The following is a 15,205-nucleotide window of genomic DNA, read 5'->3' as shown; positions in this document are numbered from 1 at the left end:
CCGTGCTAGACCGATCTGGGGCCTACGCCAGGGGAGAGAGCCTCGACGGCTAGGGTTACTGGGCTGCAGGTGCGCTGGGTCGTGGTGGCACGGGGGTGCGGCGGCCGCGGCGGTTCAAGAGGAAGAGAAGGGGTCGGCGCGAGATTGGATCGTGGGTTGGGGGGTGGTCGTGGGGCGTGGCTGTTTCTTTTTCCTTTTTTATCGCTACGTTCGATTGAGCCGGGGGATCGAAAGAAGCCGGGGGGAGCGAACGAGGGGACGTGCATCTCGCGCGAGGGGTGAGGTCGAACCATCACGACGACGACTGCAGATCCCCCTTTAATAGTAGAGATTAACAGGTCACACATGTCATGATACAATGTTCAAGGTTAGCTTTTCTAGTACCCAAGCTGAAGTTTGAGTACCAGAATTCCCTCAATTGCGAAAACAAATTCAAAAGTGTGCTCGACAATCTTACATTGTATCAAGTTAAAATGTTATTGCAGCAGCACCGTGCTCGATCGACGAGTAACGCCATCCCATCAGACTCATCACCTGGTACAGGTCTACAGCCTCAGTTACCCGGATACCTCCATTGTTTTGTTTATCTGCTTCCACGTCAGAGGAATCCAAACGGGGGACATCAGCGAGGGAAAGTGGGTCTCCGTCAACCTTTCTCAAAAGAAACAAAGGTTTTTCCATGTACACCCTACTGTTCCCTGACATGGTTATTAGTTCAATACTACTATCTATGCGCCATCACATGCCGCCACGTGGTTACTAGTTGAATACTACTACCAATGAGCCATCGACCAAATGCACCACCCACCCACCCACCCACCTTTGGATGGATCAAAGCTGCTGATTAAATGTAAAGAGACTCTGTACTATATGTTTGATATTGTTAATTAGCAAATCTTGGTTCTCATCCCTCTCTTCGTTCTTTTATGCAGTCTAGTTGAGGTATAAGCTTGTCGATCCAATCTCTTCTTGCCCCTGTCTTCAAGTTACGCGGCCTAGCTAGTAGCTAGTTACATCCCCACAGTTCTTCCAGGTTAGTCCTCGAGCTCTTAATTTGTTCATTTGTTGAACATTTTCTGAATCACCTTCCAGTCTTTCTCTTTCAGTATGTGTATTTTCTGAAATTTACGTCTTCCACTGTATTTGGCTTTACTGGAGAGTTTATGCTTGATTTGTAGGATGGAGACGGATAATATAGGAATTGAAATGGAAGCTCTTGAGCTCGTGTTTAGTGATGCAAGTTCAGAGCCGATGAAACTATCCTATGGACTTTTGAGATCTATTACGGACAATTTTTCAAATGAAATTGGTTGTGGTGGGTTTGGAGCTGTTTACTTGGTATGGTTTGTTCTTTTAACTGTCCTCCTAACAGTACATTTTTCTTTCACTTATTTATCCCAATAGGGGGTAAAAAGCTCATGCTGATTCTAACAGCGTGAGTTAAACAGGGACATATAGGAAATGGGAAAGTTGCCGTGAAGAAGTTTTCCAATCCACATGCTTTGCCGGAGAAGCAATTCTTGAGTGAGATCACATGCTTACAAAAGGCGAAGCACCAGAATATAGTAAGATTTATAGGCTATTGTTCAGAAATGCATGGGGAATTGCTTGTACATAATGGAGAAAATGTAATGGCGGAGGTACAGAAGAAGTTGCTCTGCTTTGAATATGTTCCTAATGGTGACATTCGACAATATCTTCAACAAGGTACAGAGGACTTGCGTACAACTTCATTTCTCCATGTGCACTCAATTTAAGAATAAGTATCAAGTCAAATTTTGAAGTGATTTTCCTTTAGTATTGTTGTTGTTGATCCACGTAATTGTTGCCTATTTCTTGGTTAAAAAAATATTGTCGCTTATTTCTGTGATATGATCCAACGTTGAATTTATTGTACATTCAAATTCAACAATTGTTCCAATGCCTAATGATTATACTCCCTCTGTCCGATAATATAAGATGTTTTATCAGTTCAAACAGAGGTCCTATCTTCCAAACCTACTTCCCGTGGCACAAAGAATAATTTCCTGCACAGTAAATAAACAATTTTCTGTAAATTAGCCTCACATACCCAGGAAACTTTATGTTCTATTATAGTAGAGAGAAGTGCATATTTCAACCCCAAACTCACGCCCTTAGTTTAATTTACAACCCCGAACAACAATACTGGTTAGAATACAACCCTGAACTCTCAAATCCGTTTAAATTACCCCCTCCCCCCCCCCCACCCCACCCCACTCACTTGGGTTCTAACCAGTTTTGACTCAGTCAAGGGCGTTGGTTGTTGACCGTGCGTGCACCATTCATAAAACACTGTTTGTAAATATGAATTTTTTCAATTTCTGCGGAAAAAATTCAGAAAATCCGAGAAGAGCATCCACAATGTGTGATATTTCCGCCTCTAAGCCCACCTCCAAGCATGTAGCAGCTGCCTCTATACACCGTGTGTTGTTGCCTCTAAGCCAAATACACTAGCATAAACGCCAGCGTAAGAGGCTGCCTCCAAGCTCAAAATCAAAAGTAATGGTTCAGACCTACTAGTCAGCTAGTGTTGTATGTGCTGCTCATCAGCCAAACAAAAAAAAACTATTGTTTTTAATTGAAAGGTGGGCTTCATGTTAGAGGAAACAACAGAGGCCAGGGGTCCTCCTCCTTTTCTAAAAAAAAATGTTAGAGGAAACAGGCTTGTAAACACGCTGCTGCTTCAGACGCTAAGGTTAGAGGCAAATATGTGAGGCCCAGCTTAGAGGTTGGGCTGCCTCTACACACTGCTGATACCTTAAGAGGCGAGTGCAAAGAGACCTTGTTAGGACTATCCTCCCAGAGAGGTACTAGCTAACACGGGGGCCCTTGGGTGGAGTGAGCCAAGCAAGGGGCGGCAAGGAATGGCTGGAGTGTGGCAGAGTGGTGAAGTGCACTTATGTTGCATAGAACGTTTGTTTGGTAGGGATTATGAAATGTTATTGTAGTTGACCAAAAGGAATTTTCTCTTCCTCCTCCTAATATATCCTCCTCTACCTGCTTTCCCCTCCCGACTCCTTCCTCTCAATCTACCTTCAAAATCATAGATTCATCGAGCGAGCGAGGGCACATTACATCAAGTATCAGGGGCAGCAGATCTGGAGACCGCGTTCCTGAAGCCCGGCTATCAAACCAAGCAGGCAAAGCACACTGTGGCGATAGAAGAGCTGATCGGGATGATCGCCAAGAACTTCGATGACGGGCAGCATGCCAACAAGACAAGACTGGAGGCGATCCAAGCCTCCCTGGAGCTCTGACAGCTAGGGGTGACGCACATCCAGCAACAAGTAGATGAGTTGCGCTCTCAAGTTGGCTACATCGCGCTGCATCGCACGCTAGCGGCGCCCACGGATCCGGTCCCGGCGGGCGGCACGATGGTGCGTGTGCTGTTGACTCCTACCATCGACGACCCCGAGCACCACCGACCAAATGGCCACGGTAAGATCAACGACACCGAAGGGCCGGTAAACTGGGTTGTCACCACCCAGTTGCCAGTTTCCACCTCCATCCAAGGGTTTGGTCCTTGACTGATTCTCGGTTCCTCGTGTTGGATTCGAGCGCACGCATGTGGGAGTCTAGTCCACGCACTCCACATACTGCGCCCCTTAGTTGGTGCTTGCCTAAGTTAGATTTTCCATCTTTTTGACGGCGAAAATTCACAGTTCCGGAAAACACATTGCGAGAATGTTTTTTTTGTTTATCAGGTTCAGACAGATCTTTGGGTGTGGGCTGGCACTCTCCATTTCACGAGGAACTTGGCATGCATGTTGTGACTGGATGAATCTAGGAGAACTGTCATGTCTTGGGAAGATTTATGAGTGGCCTTATGCAGAAAATTTGGTATTGAGAAGTACTAAGCACACTTGCATCAGTTTAGGACACTTCGTCACATAGGTACAATAAATGCTTATATGTCGCAATTTGAGGAACTTATGTGCCAGGTGCCAGCACACAATCCTTCTTTTGATCCAGTGTTTTCCACCACACAACTCTTAGTACGAGTGAGGCAAGAAATTTGTGTTGGTGTTATGTCACATCAGCCCAAGGATTTGAACTCTGCATTTTCTCTTGCTTCGATGCAAGGGGAGCTGATGTACGCGCTTCCTCACCGGGAAAACAGGCGCCAGGATGCTCCGCAGCCTAAGCCGCTTGTGTGCCCTCTGCTACGGGGCACCCGTAAAAGCGAAAGACCAATGTAGTATCGACGTGACCAACGCACCAGAATGGCAGAACATGGTTGCGTGGGCAAGGATCATGTTGGGGCACTGTGGAATTATTGGTGTGCTCATGGCTTCTGCTTCATATGTGGAGAGTGTTGAGCCCAAGGTTATCAGTGTGGTTACATGTAGTGAAGGAACTGGAACTATTGCAGGCTGACAATCAAGCTCTCAGACAGCAAGAAGATGACCTTGATGAGGATATTCACAAGTCCATTTACATGTTAGCCACCACAAGGCAGATGACTCCACGCACTGTTAGGTTGGTGGGCACAATTGCAAGCAAGGAGATGATGATTTTGGTCGACTGGGGCAGTTCCCATAGTTTCATCAGCGACATTGTTGCCCCGACTCTCTGTCTCAACAAGTTCAAACCGTTGCTCAAACATCGGTGAAGATTTTTTATGGGGGTTGGGTATCTTGACATGTGGTAGTATGGTGCCATCTTGCTCTTGGAAGACTCAAGGACACACATTCGAGCCAGATTTGTGGGTTCTTTCTCTCGGGTGCTACGACATGGTGGCTGGGATGGATTGGTTGCAGCGATGCAGACCAATGTGGGTGGACAGGGAGTGTAAGATCCTGCAATTTCAGCATAAAGGGAATGGATAGATCTCTAAGGAATGGATGGAACCAAAACTAACCAGAGTTGTACAGATCTCTGCAGCACAGTCGCAGTCGCTAGAAGAGAAAAATGATGTGTCTGATATGGTTTTCGTGCATAGTCTTTCAACACTTGTAGTGTCCACTGATCAGACTAAAGAACTCCCATAAATAACTGCACTATTAGACCAGTTCCACTTGGTATTTGTCGAACCAAAAACATTGCTGATGCAGAAAAGTTGGAACCAGACAATCCCATTGCTAGAAGGGACGAAACATATGAATATCATGCCGTACAGGTATGAACCAGAGAAAAAAAAATAAAAAATCGGTGCTCAACTCAGAGAAATGTTGGATAAATGATTGATCGTGCCAAGCCTTAGTCCGTTCTCGTCACTCATGTAGGTTGTAAAGAAAAAAAGAACAGTCACAACAGTTCTGTGTCGATTTCAAACACTTGAATGCAATTACAGTCAAGACTAATTTTCTATTACCATCGATGAGCTTTTGGATGAGTTAGTGGGATCTAGTTGGTTTTCAAAGCTTGACCTCGAGGCAGGATGTCACCAAATTTGACTAGTTGAAGAAGATGAAGAAAACACTGCATTCAAGACATATCAACGACACTTTCAGTTCCGTGTTATGCCATAAGGGCTAACTTGTGCACATGGTACATGTTGGTAAGAGGGTTTGGTTGGGTACGTATGAAAGCTGAAGGTACTATGCAGTGCCTACTTGTGTTCTATTCCCTCCGCCGGTGAGAAGTGTATATATGGAAATTTTAGGACAAAGTATGGAGGAAAGTGAAAAATGCATTGGAAAGGTGCAAGCCACCATCTCTCTTCTCTTCAATTACCCAACCCCAATGAGCTAAGTGCATGTAGAAATTAAGGACACCATGTGTAGAATGTTATTGGCCTTGATTATCTTGTGATAAGGGAGAAACATTTTTTTCTACTTTAAAGTGTATTGGAAAGATAGACGTACACTCATTTGTGGAATTTTTTTAAATCCAAATGTACTCTCTTCACCGGACGGAGGGAGTAGTGAACAATAAACGACCATTGATAACTTAACTTAATAAACTTGTTATGCAATGCTCACATGTACATGCATGATGAATGTATTGGAAAGACTGAATGCATTTGCTTTTTTTTGCAGAGAATCCTCAGGGAGATGACTGGTCTGTACGCTACCAAATGATTAGAGGAATTTGTCATGGGTTGCACTATCTTCATGACAAGCAAATTAACCATCTTGACCTGAAACCTGAAAATATTATGTTGGATGCTAATATGAAACCAAAAATTACAGATTTTGGTTTGTCAAGATTCTTAGATGAAGGACAATCCAAAATGGTTACGAAGCACATAGTTGGAACACTGTAAGCTAAGCTGTCTTGTTGACATCACTTTGTTTTGAATTGTCTTTGTCAAATGGCACTGCAAATTAACAATCACATCAATCCATGCAGGCGATATATTGCACCGGAAATCATAGATAAAGGAGAAATATCATTTAAGTCAGACATGTATGCTTTGGGCATTGTTATCATAGAACTATTAACGAGGACCAGTATGATAAGTCTTGACAATGTAAGGAGAAGTTGCTTAACCTGCTAGTGGACTTCATAAAATTATAGAAGAAATTACTCATCTACACTATCTTATATAGAAATATAAGTTTTTTTTACCTTGCACAATCTACAGTTTACTATTTTGGCCACTACTTTTGAGGGATACATATGTATGTATATATGCATGTGTGTGCATGTGTGTGTGTGCGCACGCACGTGTGTGCGTGTATTAATGTTATTCATCACTATATATCACAAAATGACTCTTACTAACAAATAATGAGACCGTTAGCATTTGACCAATATAAGGTTTGAATTTAATTATTGGTAGAAGTTACAGAAGTTTTAGTGCACACTTGCCTGCAAAAATTTAACCTGAATAAACCGAATCCTCCAAAGTCTATCAAGTTTACTCCAAGGAAGGGGTATGCAAAGACTACTCTTGTCTCATATATACATTGTTTGTAGAACCTGCATCTATCCTGCAGCTACAAACATATAAATTAAATCTTGTGCACTCTCAACTCGATGTACACCTTAATATATTCTCTTTCCACTCGTTATAAGGTATGAAGTTGTGAATATTTGTATATTCATAAATATTCGTCTTGATATAACAAAGACACTTGCAAAACTTGATGCAAAAAATATGACTACATACATCCTGCATAAAGGAATTCATACATAGTATGCCATTCTCCAAATTTTGTTTCTCTTGTGTTGGGTTGCATGCAAACATATTTTTATGCAAAAGTTGGCAACTGTACATATAATAGTATGATTAATCTTGCATCTCGGCCGGTTAGAAATAAGCATTTCACTGCGTAGTTTATGCATCTCGGTCTAAACCGCCACTCACGTGTGCTGGTTTTCTTTATATTTTACGTGCCTTGTTCTATTGATCAACTGTATTATAGGGTTAATGTCTTGTTTGAACTCATGGACCGATGCGTTTTCCTAAAGCCTAGATGACAACACGGTTGCAAAGTGTTACTTAGCTTCGTTCCTCCACTGTCTGAAACCTGAATAGTAAAATAAGAAAAAGGAGAGACAAATTGAACCACAAAATCACTTGATCGTTGCACCGATACTTATCCAGTCGAGCTAAGTATCCAAGGAAAGTAATAATCATAGATAGAACAAAATTCCCACTAGCTCGAACTCAACTATCATTCTCAGCAAGTAGGAAAGCAGAGTAAACTGAACTGTTCCTCTTCTTCTCTATGACAATTGTGTCTGTGATATACGCATGTTCTGTATTTCCTTTTTCATGTTCTAATATACTCCTTCCGTTCCTAAATATAAGATCTTTTAGAGATTCCAATGTGGACTAAATATGGATCAAAATGAGTGAACCTACACTCTAAAATATGCCCATATACATTCGTATCTAGTCCGTATTGAATTCTCTAAAAATTCTTATATTTAAAAACGGATGGAGTATATGGTTGAGTGCTGCTAATTTTACTGCATGTGTAAAAAACTTAATCTGCAGTGGGATGAATCGATAGACGTGGACTGCCCTCAAATGAGGATGTGCATCGGAATAGCACGAAATTGCACGGATTCTGACAAAGATAAGAGACCAACCATATGGCAAATAATCCACGAGTTGGGCGACCTGGAAAGCATGATTCTACGGTCTTCCATAAACCAGGTACAAATGAATAATGCAAGTCAGAGCTGTTCTCCCTTGATGAAGTTTTGTCCAAACAAATTCTACCGTTATAACACTATGACAATCCAACATCTAATTAACCTATTTAATTAGGATTATGCTCATATAAGCGAAACTTGCATGTATATTTCTGATAATAAGCATTAGATTCTTTAGGCGAAAACCCATGGTCTGGTCTGTTGCTAGACTAAGCATTGTCGACATGCATGTGTCATGGCCCTGTTGAAGGTATGTTGGTCCAAAGCTCGGCTTCGGAGATGAAAATCCTAAGCTTGACCTTTACTTGACCCATCAACATCTGTTCGCGTGCACTCGATTTCTTCTTGAAAGCATTTTTTTGGAATATGGTGCTTTCCGTTGTTAGGTCACATCTTGACCTCAGGCCATGTTGGCTCTATTTGTTTTTCTTCTTCTTCTTCTTCTTAATCTTTTTGGCTGCTGATGAATCCTTGATATCTTGACTTGGTCATGATATTGTGCCGTTGAAGAGGCTAGTTGTAATTGATATCGTCAATGATATAGTATATTATCCTTTGTTGGAAAAAAGCCACATCTCGACCAGTGGATCATAATCCATGGTCATAGGGATCGTGGTTGGTTTAGGGAAATGCTGATGTGCGGCATATCCGATTTGGATGGACACATGTTCTTATTTAGAGCTGTTTTGTTGGGCATTGACTATTGGGGTTGGTCACTATTCTTGAATACTCCCTCTGTCCCACAATATAAGAACGTTTTTAACATTACACTAGTGTCAAAAACGTTCTTATATTATGAGACGGGGGAGTAATTAACAATATATGATTGTGTGCATAAACAGATGTAGATGATGGGGGATCTCCTCCTCTTCAGGGAAAAGAAAAGAAAAAACAAATATATGATTGTGATATATTACTGTCTTCTTCTATTTTGCAGAAGGCTGGAAACATGACACGTTGTGCTTGGTCCGTGTTAGTAGCATTTATCTCGTTTCATGGAATTTTCACCCCACCTGGTGGTTACAGAACTGATGGCACACCAACATACTCTGGAACATATTTCTTCGACGCATACATCCTGGCTGTAATAATAGCATTGGGTTGCTCCGCTTCAGTAACCATCAGTCTCATGTACGCTCGAGTGGCTTTGGTGGAGTCTCGCACCCGGCTTGGCCGCTTTGTCATATCAGCAACCTATTTTTGTTTATTCTGCTCGCTTGCAAGTTCCATTGCTGCCTATGTGCTAGGCACGTTGTTTTTGGCTCCTGATGCGCACAGGACGGCAGCTCTACTTTGTTCATTGGTGTTCCTTGTAGTACGTATGTTGGGGTACATGGTAGGACCTACAAGAGCCATTTCTGTTGCAACAACCCAACTTGTTCGAATGGGCAGAAAAGCATTTTTCGTCTTCTCACGTGTTGTTGTTATCTCCCTGCGAACACTGGCAGCATGTTGGCCCTTAGTAATAATCGTCGGTTGGACTGCCATTTCCAGAAAATATGGAGACAATAAACTTACCTGGATCAGTTCCCGTACAAAAGATGTTGCCAAGGTACATTCACTTAAATGATCATCGGTGATTTATGTAGATGTAGCATTGTTATATATTTTCTGTACTCAAGAGTATACATTGTATTTTTTTGTGTGTGTAACGGTGGCCAATTAAGGCATGCATGTATTCAGTGTGATTTACTCTTGAAATGGCTATTGTGTAGTGACTCCGATACCCTCTCCCCTCCCTGACCGCTCCCGCGAGCACCGCCGGGAGGGGAGGACCCTAGCGCGTGGGCCTTGGCCCCCCTCCTTGCTCCTCTCGCTGCGGCCCCGGCGTGCTGGCTGGCAAAGCCCCACCAGTTTGGGTGGCGGCGGGGCCTCTTCCTCCCCGGCGCCACCCGGGATGGCGCGGGCCATCTAGGTTGGGCGGCGGCGCGGTGCAGGCTCAGGGTGCGGCGGCGTGGCGGCGGCGGCTGGCGACGGGGGCGCGGCCTGCAGATTTACACGCCCTGTCAAACTTTTCTGTAAAAAAAAAAGATACACAGGGCTGTAAGTTTGTACTTTTTTAGCCGTGACAGTCAGCTGTGGCATGTTAACGCCATGAAGCACCAAGGGGAAGAGAGAGCTTTATAGACGATCACTGGGTCTGATACATCAGACGAAATTACTGTGGGCTTCAAATATTACTGGAAGAGTTTAAGTATACCCTACACAATTATGTTTAGTTAGAGATTAGGAGTTAGAGATAGGATAGGTTTAAACCATCTATGACTTGTTCTTTACTTCAAGTCTCTCTCCCTCATATATATTGTACTCTATATATACCCTACACAAGGGCTAGATCAATACAATGAATATTGTAGGTTCTATATTTTCTACATGGTATTAGATCGGGTTTTTCAACGACGCCGACCTTAGGACCTTCCACCAGTTCCACAGCGCGCTGCCCTCGGGGAGATTAATCTCCTCTCCCCAGGGGTGGGGCACCGATCGATCAAAATTAGACTAGTTTGCTTTACATTAGATCAATTTCAATGTTTTGAGATTTCTTAGATCGAATTCTTTTTAGCTACCAAATAAATCGGTAGACCCTCCAATTTCCAGTGAAATTAGTGCAGAAATCGGTGACTCTGACGACGGCTAAATCAACTCCATGTCAGTTGCGTCGAGGCCCGTTGCACGACTTCTTCACGGCGGCATCCAGGGCGGCTGTTCATCGACTCCAGCATGAAGGCGACACCAACATGCTAAGGCTCAGCAGCCTCTTTTTGCTTAAGCAGCGGTTGCGGACCATGCAGCACGGCCCGCAGCTGCCAGCGATCGGATCTGCCGGCAACAGCAGATGACTCCATCGACATGTGGGAGCCCAGCACCTCGACTTCCGGCTCCATGATGCTTAGCTCCAAGCCCAGGAGATATGAGATCCATCCAAGCGCCAAGACAATCGCGACATCTACATCAATCGATCTTCACCAACCTCGATCGCACGGGACTGCAACGACCAATCGATCTTCACCAACCTCTGGCTCCCGCGTTCTACGGCGACAGGTGGCCCACACATACAATCGGTTTCTATCGGTTTCGATACACAGAGATCGCATCGGCAACTCGGACAGCGAGCAGATCGGTTCCCCTTAAGTCGGCACTTGCACCCATCCATCGAGAAGCACACTATCGGAATAGGGTACTGTGAGACGGCCGAAAGTATGCCGAGGGCCCCCGTCGGGCTATTCCGCCCTATGCCGATAGCCGTGGCCAGGTGGTCGGCGTATCTAGGCTGTCGGGCTAGCCAGACATATGCTGACGGCCGCCATCGGCGCAACTACACCGTTGGCCTAGATGCATGTATGCCTACCGCAGCCCTCGGCATAGAAGAGCCATCGGCATAGCCGCGGGCCCAGCGATCCCTCTCGCGACGCATGACTAGCACCGTTCAAACTATGCCGACGGCTGAGACGGGCGGCTGCCGGCATAGATTTGCACGCCACGTCATCGATCCGGGGCGCACCGACCAACATCTATGCCGTCGGCATAGATGCCACGTCATTGATCCGCGGCGCGCTGGCCAGCTACCCCTGCCGCAGCTAAGCCGTCAGCATTGTTATATATTTTTTTTGCACAGTTATGCCCCTGCCACTACTTATATGTATTATTATTTGATTAACTTACATGTACCTTGTGTAAATATAAACATACATACATTATTTACCAATGTGGTGAATTGTTTTCCATAGATTTTGAATATATATATGTAGTTTGTATTTTTTTTCGAGTACGTTAATAATGTGTCGTCATGTTTTTTTGAATATAGGTCCTTATATTTCATTAAAATTAAAAATGGATATGTGCCAACCGAAGTATTTTGGCGGTTGCAAACGCCCTTCACGCGTCTCCGGAGTGTGACCCACTAGCAGAAAACAGGGGCTTTCGTCCAAACTCAATATACACATTAGTCCCGGTTGCATCACGAACCGGGACTAATGTGAGCATTAGTTCCGGTTCGAGCGGCTATGGCGTCGTGAAGGCATTAGTCCCGGTTCATATGGGACCTTTAGTCCCGGTTTGAGACACGAACCGAGACTAAAGGGTGTGATGCCCTTTAGTCCCGGTTCCTCTCTCAAACCGGGACTAAAGGTTCAAACTCTACACCCCCCCCTCCCGTGTGTATCGCCTTTTCAGTTTTGTAAAAAACAAAATAAAATGATAAAAACTTCAAAAATTAAAATCCTTTGAGATGTAGTTATGTTACTACATCTACTAGTTAGGAAAATTAAAAAACATAAATTTGCACATGTTTTACAAAAAAGTGTTATGAAAAAGTAAAACAGTCATATCTTTTGCATACGATGTCGGAAAAAACGCATAATATGTCAAAAAAAATAGCACGAAAATCCGCATCCGATTTTGACGGCCTATGGCCTGTTTGCAGTTTTTTAGAATCCTCAAATTCTGAAAGAAAAAAAAAAGATATGCTCAAATTTCAGTTTTCTTAAATTTTTGTTAAACCTGGTCAAACTATGTATGCTCAAACTACTTATTCAAGAAATATTAGTGTTACTAAATAATTATTTTAATTTTTAGAATTTTCCTTAAAGTATGGTCAAATCTGGTCAAACTGTGGTCAAACTATGGTCAAATCTGTTCAAATTGTGGTCAAACTATGGTCAAACTACTTATTTAAGAAATATCAGTGTTACTAAATAGTTATTGTTTTTAGAATAATAGTTTCAAACTCAAACAGTGCTTAATTCTCAAGTTTAACTCCTAAGGGTTAATAGGATTGACAGCTTAGTATTGTCAGGAAAACAACAAGTGCAGACTTGGAAACTAGGGGGAATAGAACTCAAAAATTAAGCGTGCTCAGACTGGAATAGTGCGAGGATGGGTGACTGTTCGGGAAGTTAGACGATTTGGAATGAGTGGTTCATAATTGAGTAGTGAGCAGTGATGAGGTGTGATTAGAGATTAAATTGTCAAATAATTCAGAAATTAGAAAATTAGAAAAAAATTCAAAAAAAAATCAACATCGGCCACGTGGAGGGCCTTTAGTCCCGGTTCGTAACACAACTGAGACTAAAGGCGGGGGGGGGCTTTAGTACCGACAATTTAGTCCCGATTCCAGGACTGGGACTAAAGCCCTGTGGAACCAGGACTAATGACTCGATTTCTACTACTGACCCCCTCACGTCCGTGGTGTGGCCCCCCTCACAAACCGCGCCGCCGCCGACACGTGGAGGGGGGAAATAGCCGCATCGGGTCTATATGGAGGGGATGTTGCTCCCAGTTGTTTCAATGGGCTGACCTACCACAACCGGGTGGTGTGGTGGCATGTATGAAGAGGCGGCACGCGTCTCCGGGGTGTGGCCCCTCACGGACGGCGCCGCCGCCGGCACCTGGAGGGGGGAAACGGCCACGTCGGGTCTTCATGGAGGGGATCTTGCTGTGGGTTTGGCCCGGACGTTGCTGCCAAGTGTTCCTATGGGCTGAGCTAACACAATCGAGTGGAGAGCTCCATTGGTCAAAGCCCGTCCGGCGAAAGTCAAAGGGCTAGATCTCGTGGTCAAACGCTACAGGGTTAGGCGTGGTGCGGGGGCCCTGTGCGGGTAGCAATGCCACATGAGCATCGCACCGGGCCCTCAGACATGTCGTATGGTGTGTTGGCATGTCCGGAGAGGCGACACGCGTCTCCGAGGTGTGCCCCCCCTCACGGACGGCGCCACCGCCGACACCTGGAGGGGGAAACGGCTGTGTCGGTTCTACACAGAGAGGATCTAGCTGTGGGTTTGGCCCGAATGTTGCTCCCAAGTGTTCGTATGGGCTGACCTAACACAGGCGGGTGGAGAGGCCTACTGGTCAAGGCCCGTCTGTGGGAAGTCAAAGGTCTAGATCTCGTGGTCAAATGCTACAGGGTTATGCCGGACGGGGGCCTAGGGGGTAGCAAGGCCACCCGATTGTCGCACCGGGCTCTCATACATGTCGTATGATGTGGTGGCATGTCTGAAGAGGCGATACACATCTCCAGGGTATGGCCCCCCACACGGACGGCGCGACCGCCGAACCTGGAGGGGGAAAACGACCGCGTCGGGTCTACACAGAGGAGTTCTTGCTGTGGGTTTGCTGTGGGCGTTGCTCCCAAGTGTTCCTATGGGCTGACCTACCACAGCCGAGTGGAGAGGTCCACTAGTCAAAGCCCGTCTGTGGCAAGTCAAAGGGCTAGATCTCGTGGTCAAACGCTACCGGGTTAGGCGGGACGGGGCCCTGGGGGTAGCAATGCCATCGGAGCGTCCCACCGGGCCCTCATACATGTCGTACGGTGTGGTGGCATGTCCGAAGAGGCGGCACACATCTCCAGTATGTGGCCCCCTACACGGAAGGCACCGCCGCCGGCACCTAAAGGAGGGAAACGTCCACGTCGGGTCTACATGGAGGGGTTTTTGCTATGGGTTTGGCATGGACGTTGCTCCCAAGTGTTCCTATGGGATGACCTAACACAACCGGGTGGAGAGGTCCACTGGTCAAAGCCCGTCCATGGAGAGTAAAAGGGCTAGATCTCGTGTTCAACCGCTAAAGAGTTAGGCGGGACGGGGGATCTAGGGGTAGCAATGCCACTGGAGCATTGTACCGGGCTCTCATACATGTCGTACGGCGTGGTGGCATGTCTGAAGAGGTGGCACACGTCTCCGGGATGTGGCCCCCCACACGGACGGCGCGGCCGCCGGCACCTGGAGGGGGAAAACTGCCGCGCCAGGTCTACACGGAGGGGTTCTTAATGTGGGTTTGTCGTGGACGTTTCTCCCAAGTGTTCCTATGGGCTGACCTACCACAGCCGGGTGGCGAGGTCCACTGGTCAAAGATCGTCTATCGTAAGACAAACGGCTATATCTCGTGGTCAAACGCTACAAGGTTAGGCAGGGCGGGGCCCTGGGGGTAGCAATGCCACCAGAACATCGCATCGGGCCCTCATACATGTCGTACAGTGTGGTGGCATGTCCGAAGAGGCGGCACGCATCTCCAAGGTGTGCCCCACCCCACACACAGACGGCACCGCCGCCTAGACCTGAAGGAAGGAAACGTCCACATCGTGTCTACACGGAGGACTTCTTGTTGTGGGTTTGGCCCGGACGTTGCTCCTAAGTGT

At 45.6% G+C, this 15,205-nt stretch overlaps 1 protein-coding gene across 1 annotated transcript; it reads left to right on the top strand.

Annotated features, from left to right (window-relative positions):
* Positions 1–809: 809 nt before the first annotated feature.
* On the top strand, positions 810–9,769 carry LOC123139941 (cysteine-rich receptor-like protein kinase 40). The gene is made up of 8 exons (XM_044559654.1): positions 810–850; positions 933–1,033; positions 1,179–1,338; positions 1,449–1,707; positions 6,003–6,225; positions 6,316–6,436; positions 7,913–8,074; positions 9,011–9,769. The coding sequence occupies exons 3-8, from the start codon at positions 1,180–1,182 to the stop codon at positions 9,641–9,643; spliced, it is 1,557 nt and encodes a 518-aa protein (XP_044415589.1). The 5' UTR covers positions 810–850; positions 933–1,033; position 1,179; the 3' UTR covers positions 9,644–9,769.
* The last annotated feature ends 5,436 nt before the right edge of the window (positions 9,770–15,205 follow it).

This window comes from Triticum aestivum, chromosome 6B, assembly GCF_018294505.1.
Source record: "Triticum aestivum cultivar Chinese Spring chromosome 6B, IWGSC CS RefSeq v2.1, whole genome shotgun sequence".
In the NCBI taxonomy this organism is placed as follows: Eukaryota; Viridiplantae; Streptophyta; class Magnoliopsida; order Poales; family Poaceae; genus Triticum; species Triticum aestivum.
Note: the sequence above shows the minus strand (reverse complement) of the source record. Positions and strands in the feature narration are given on the sequence as shown.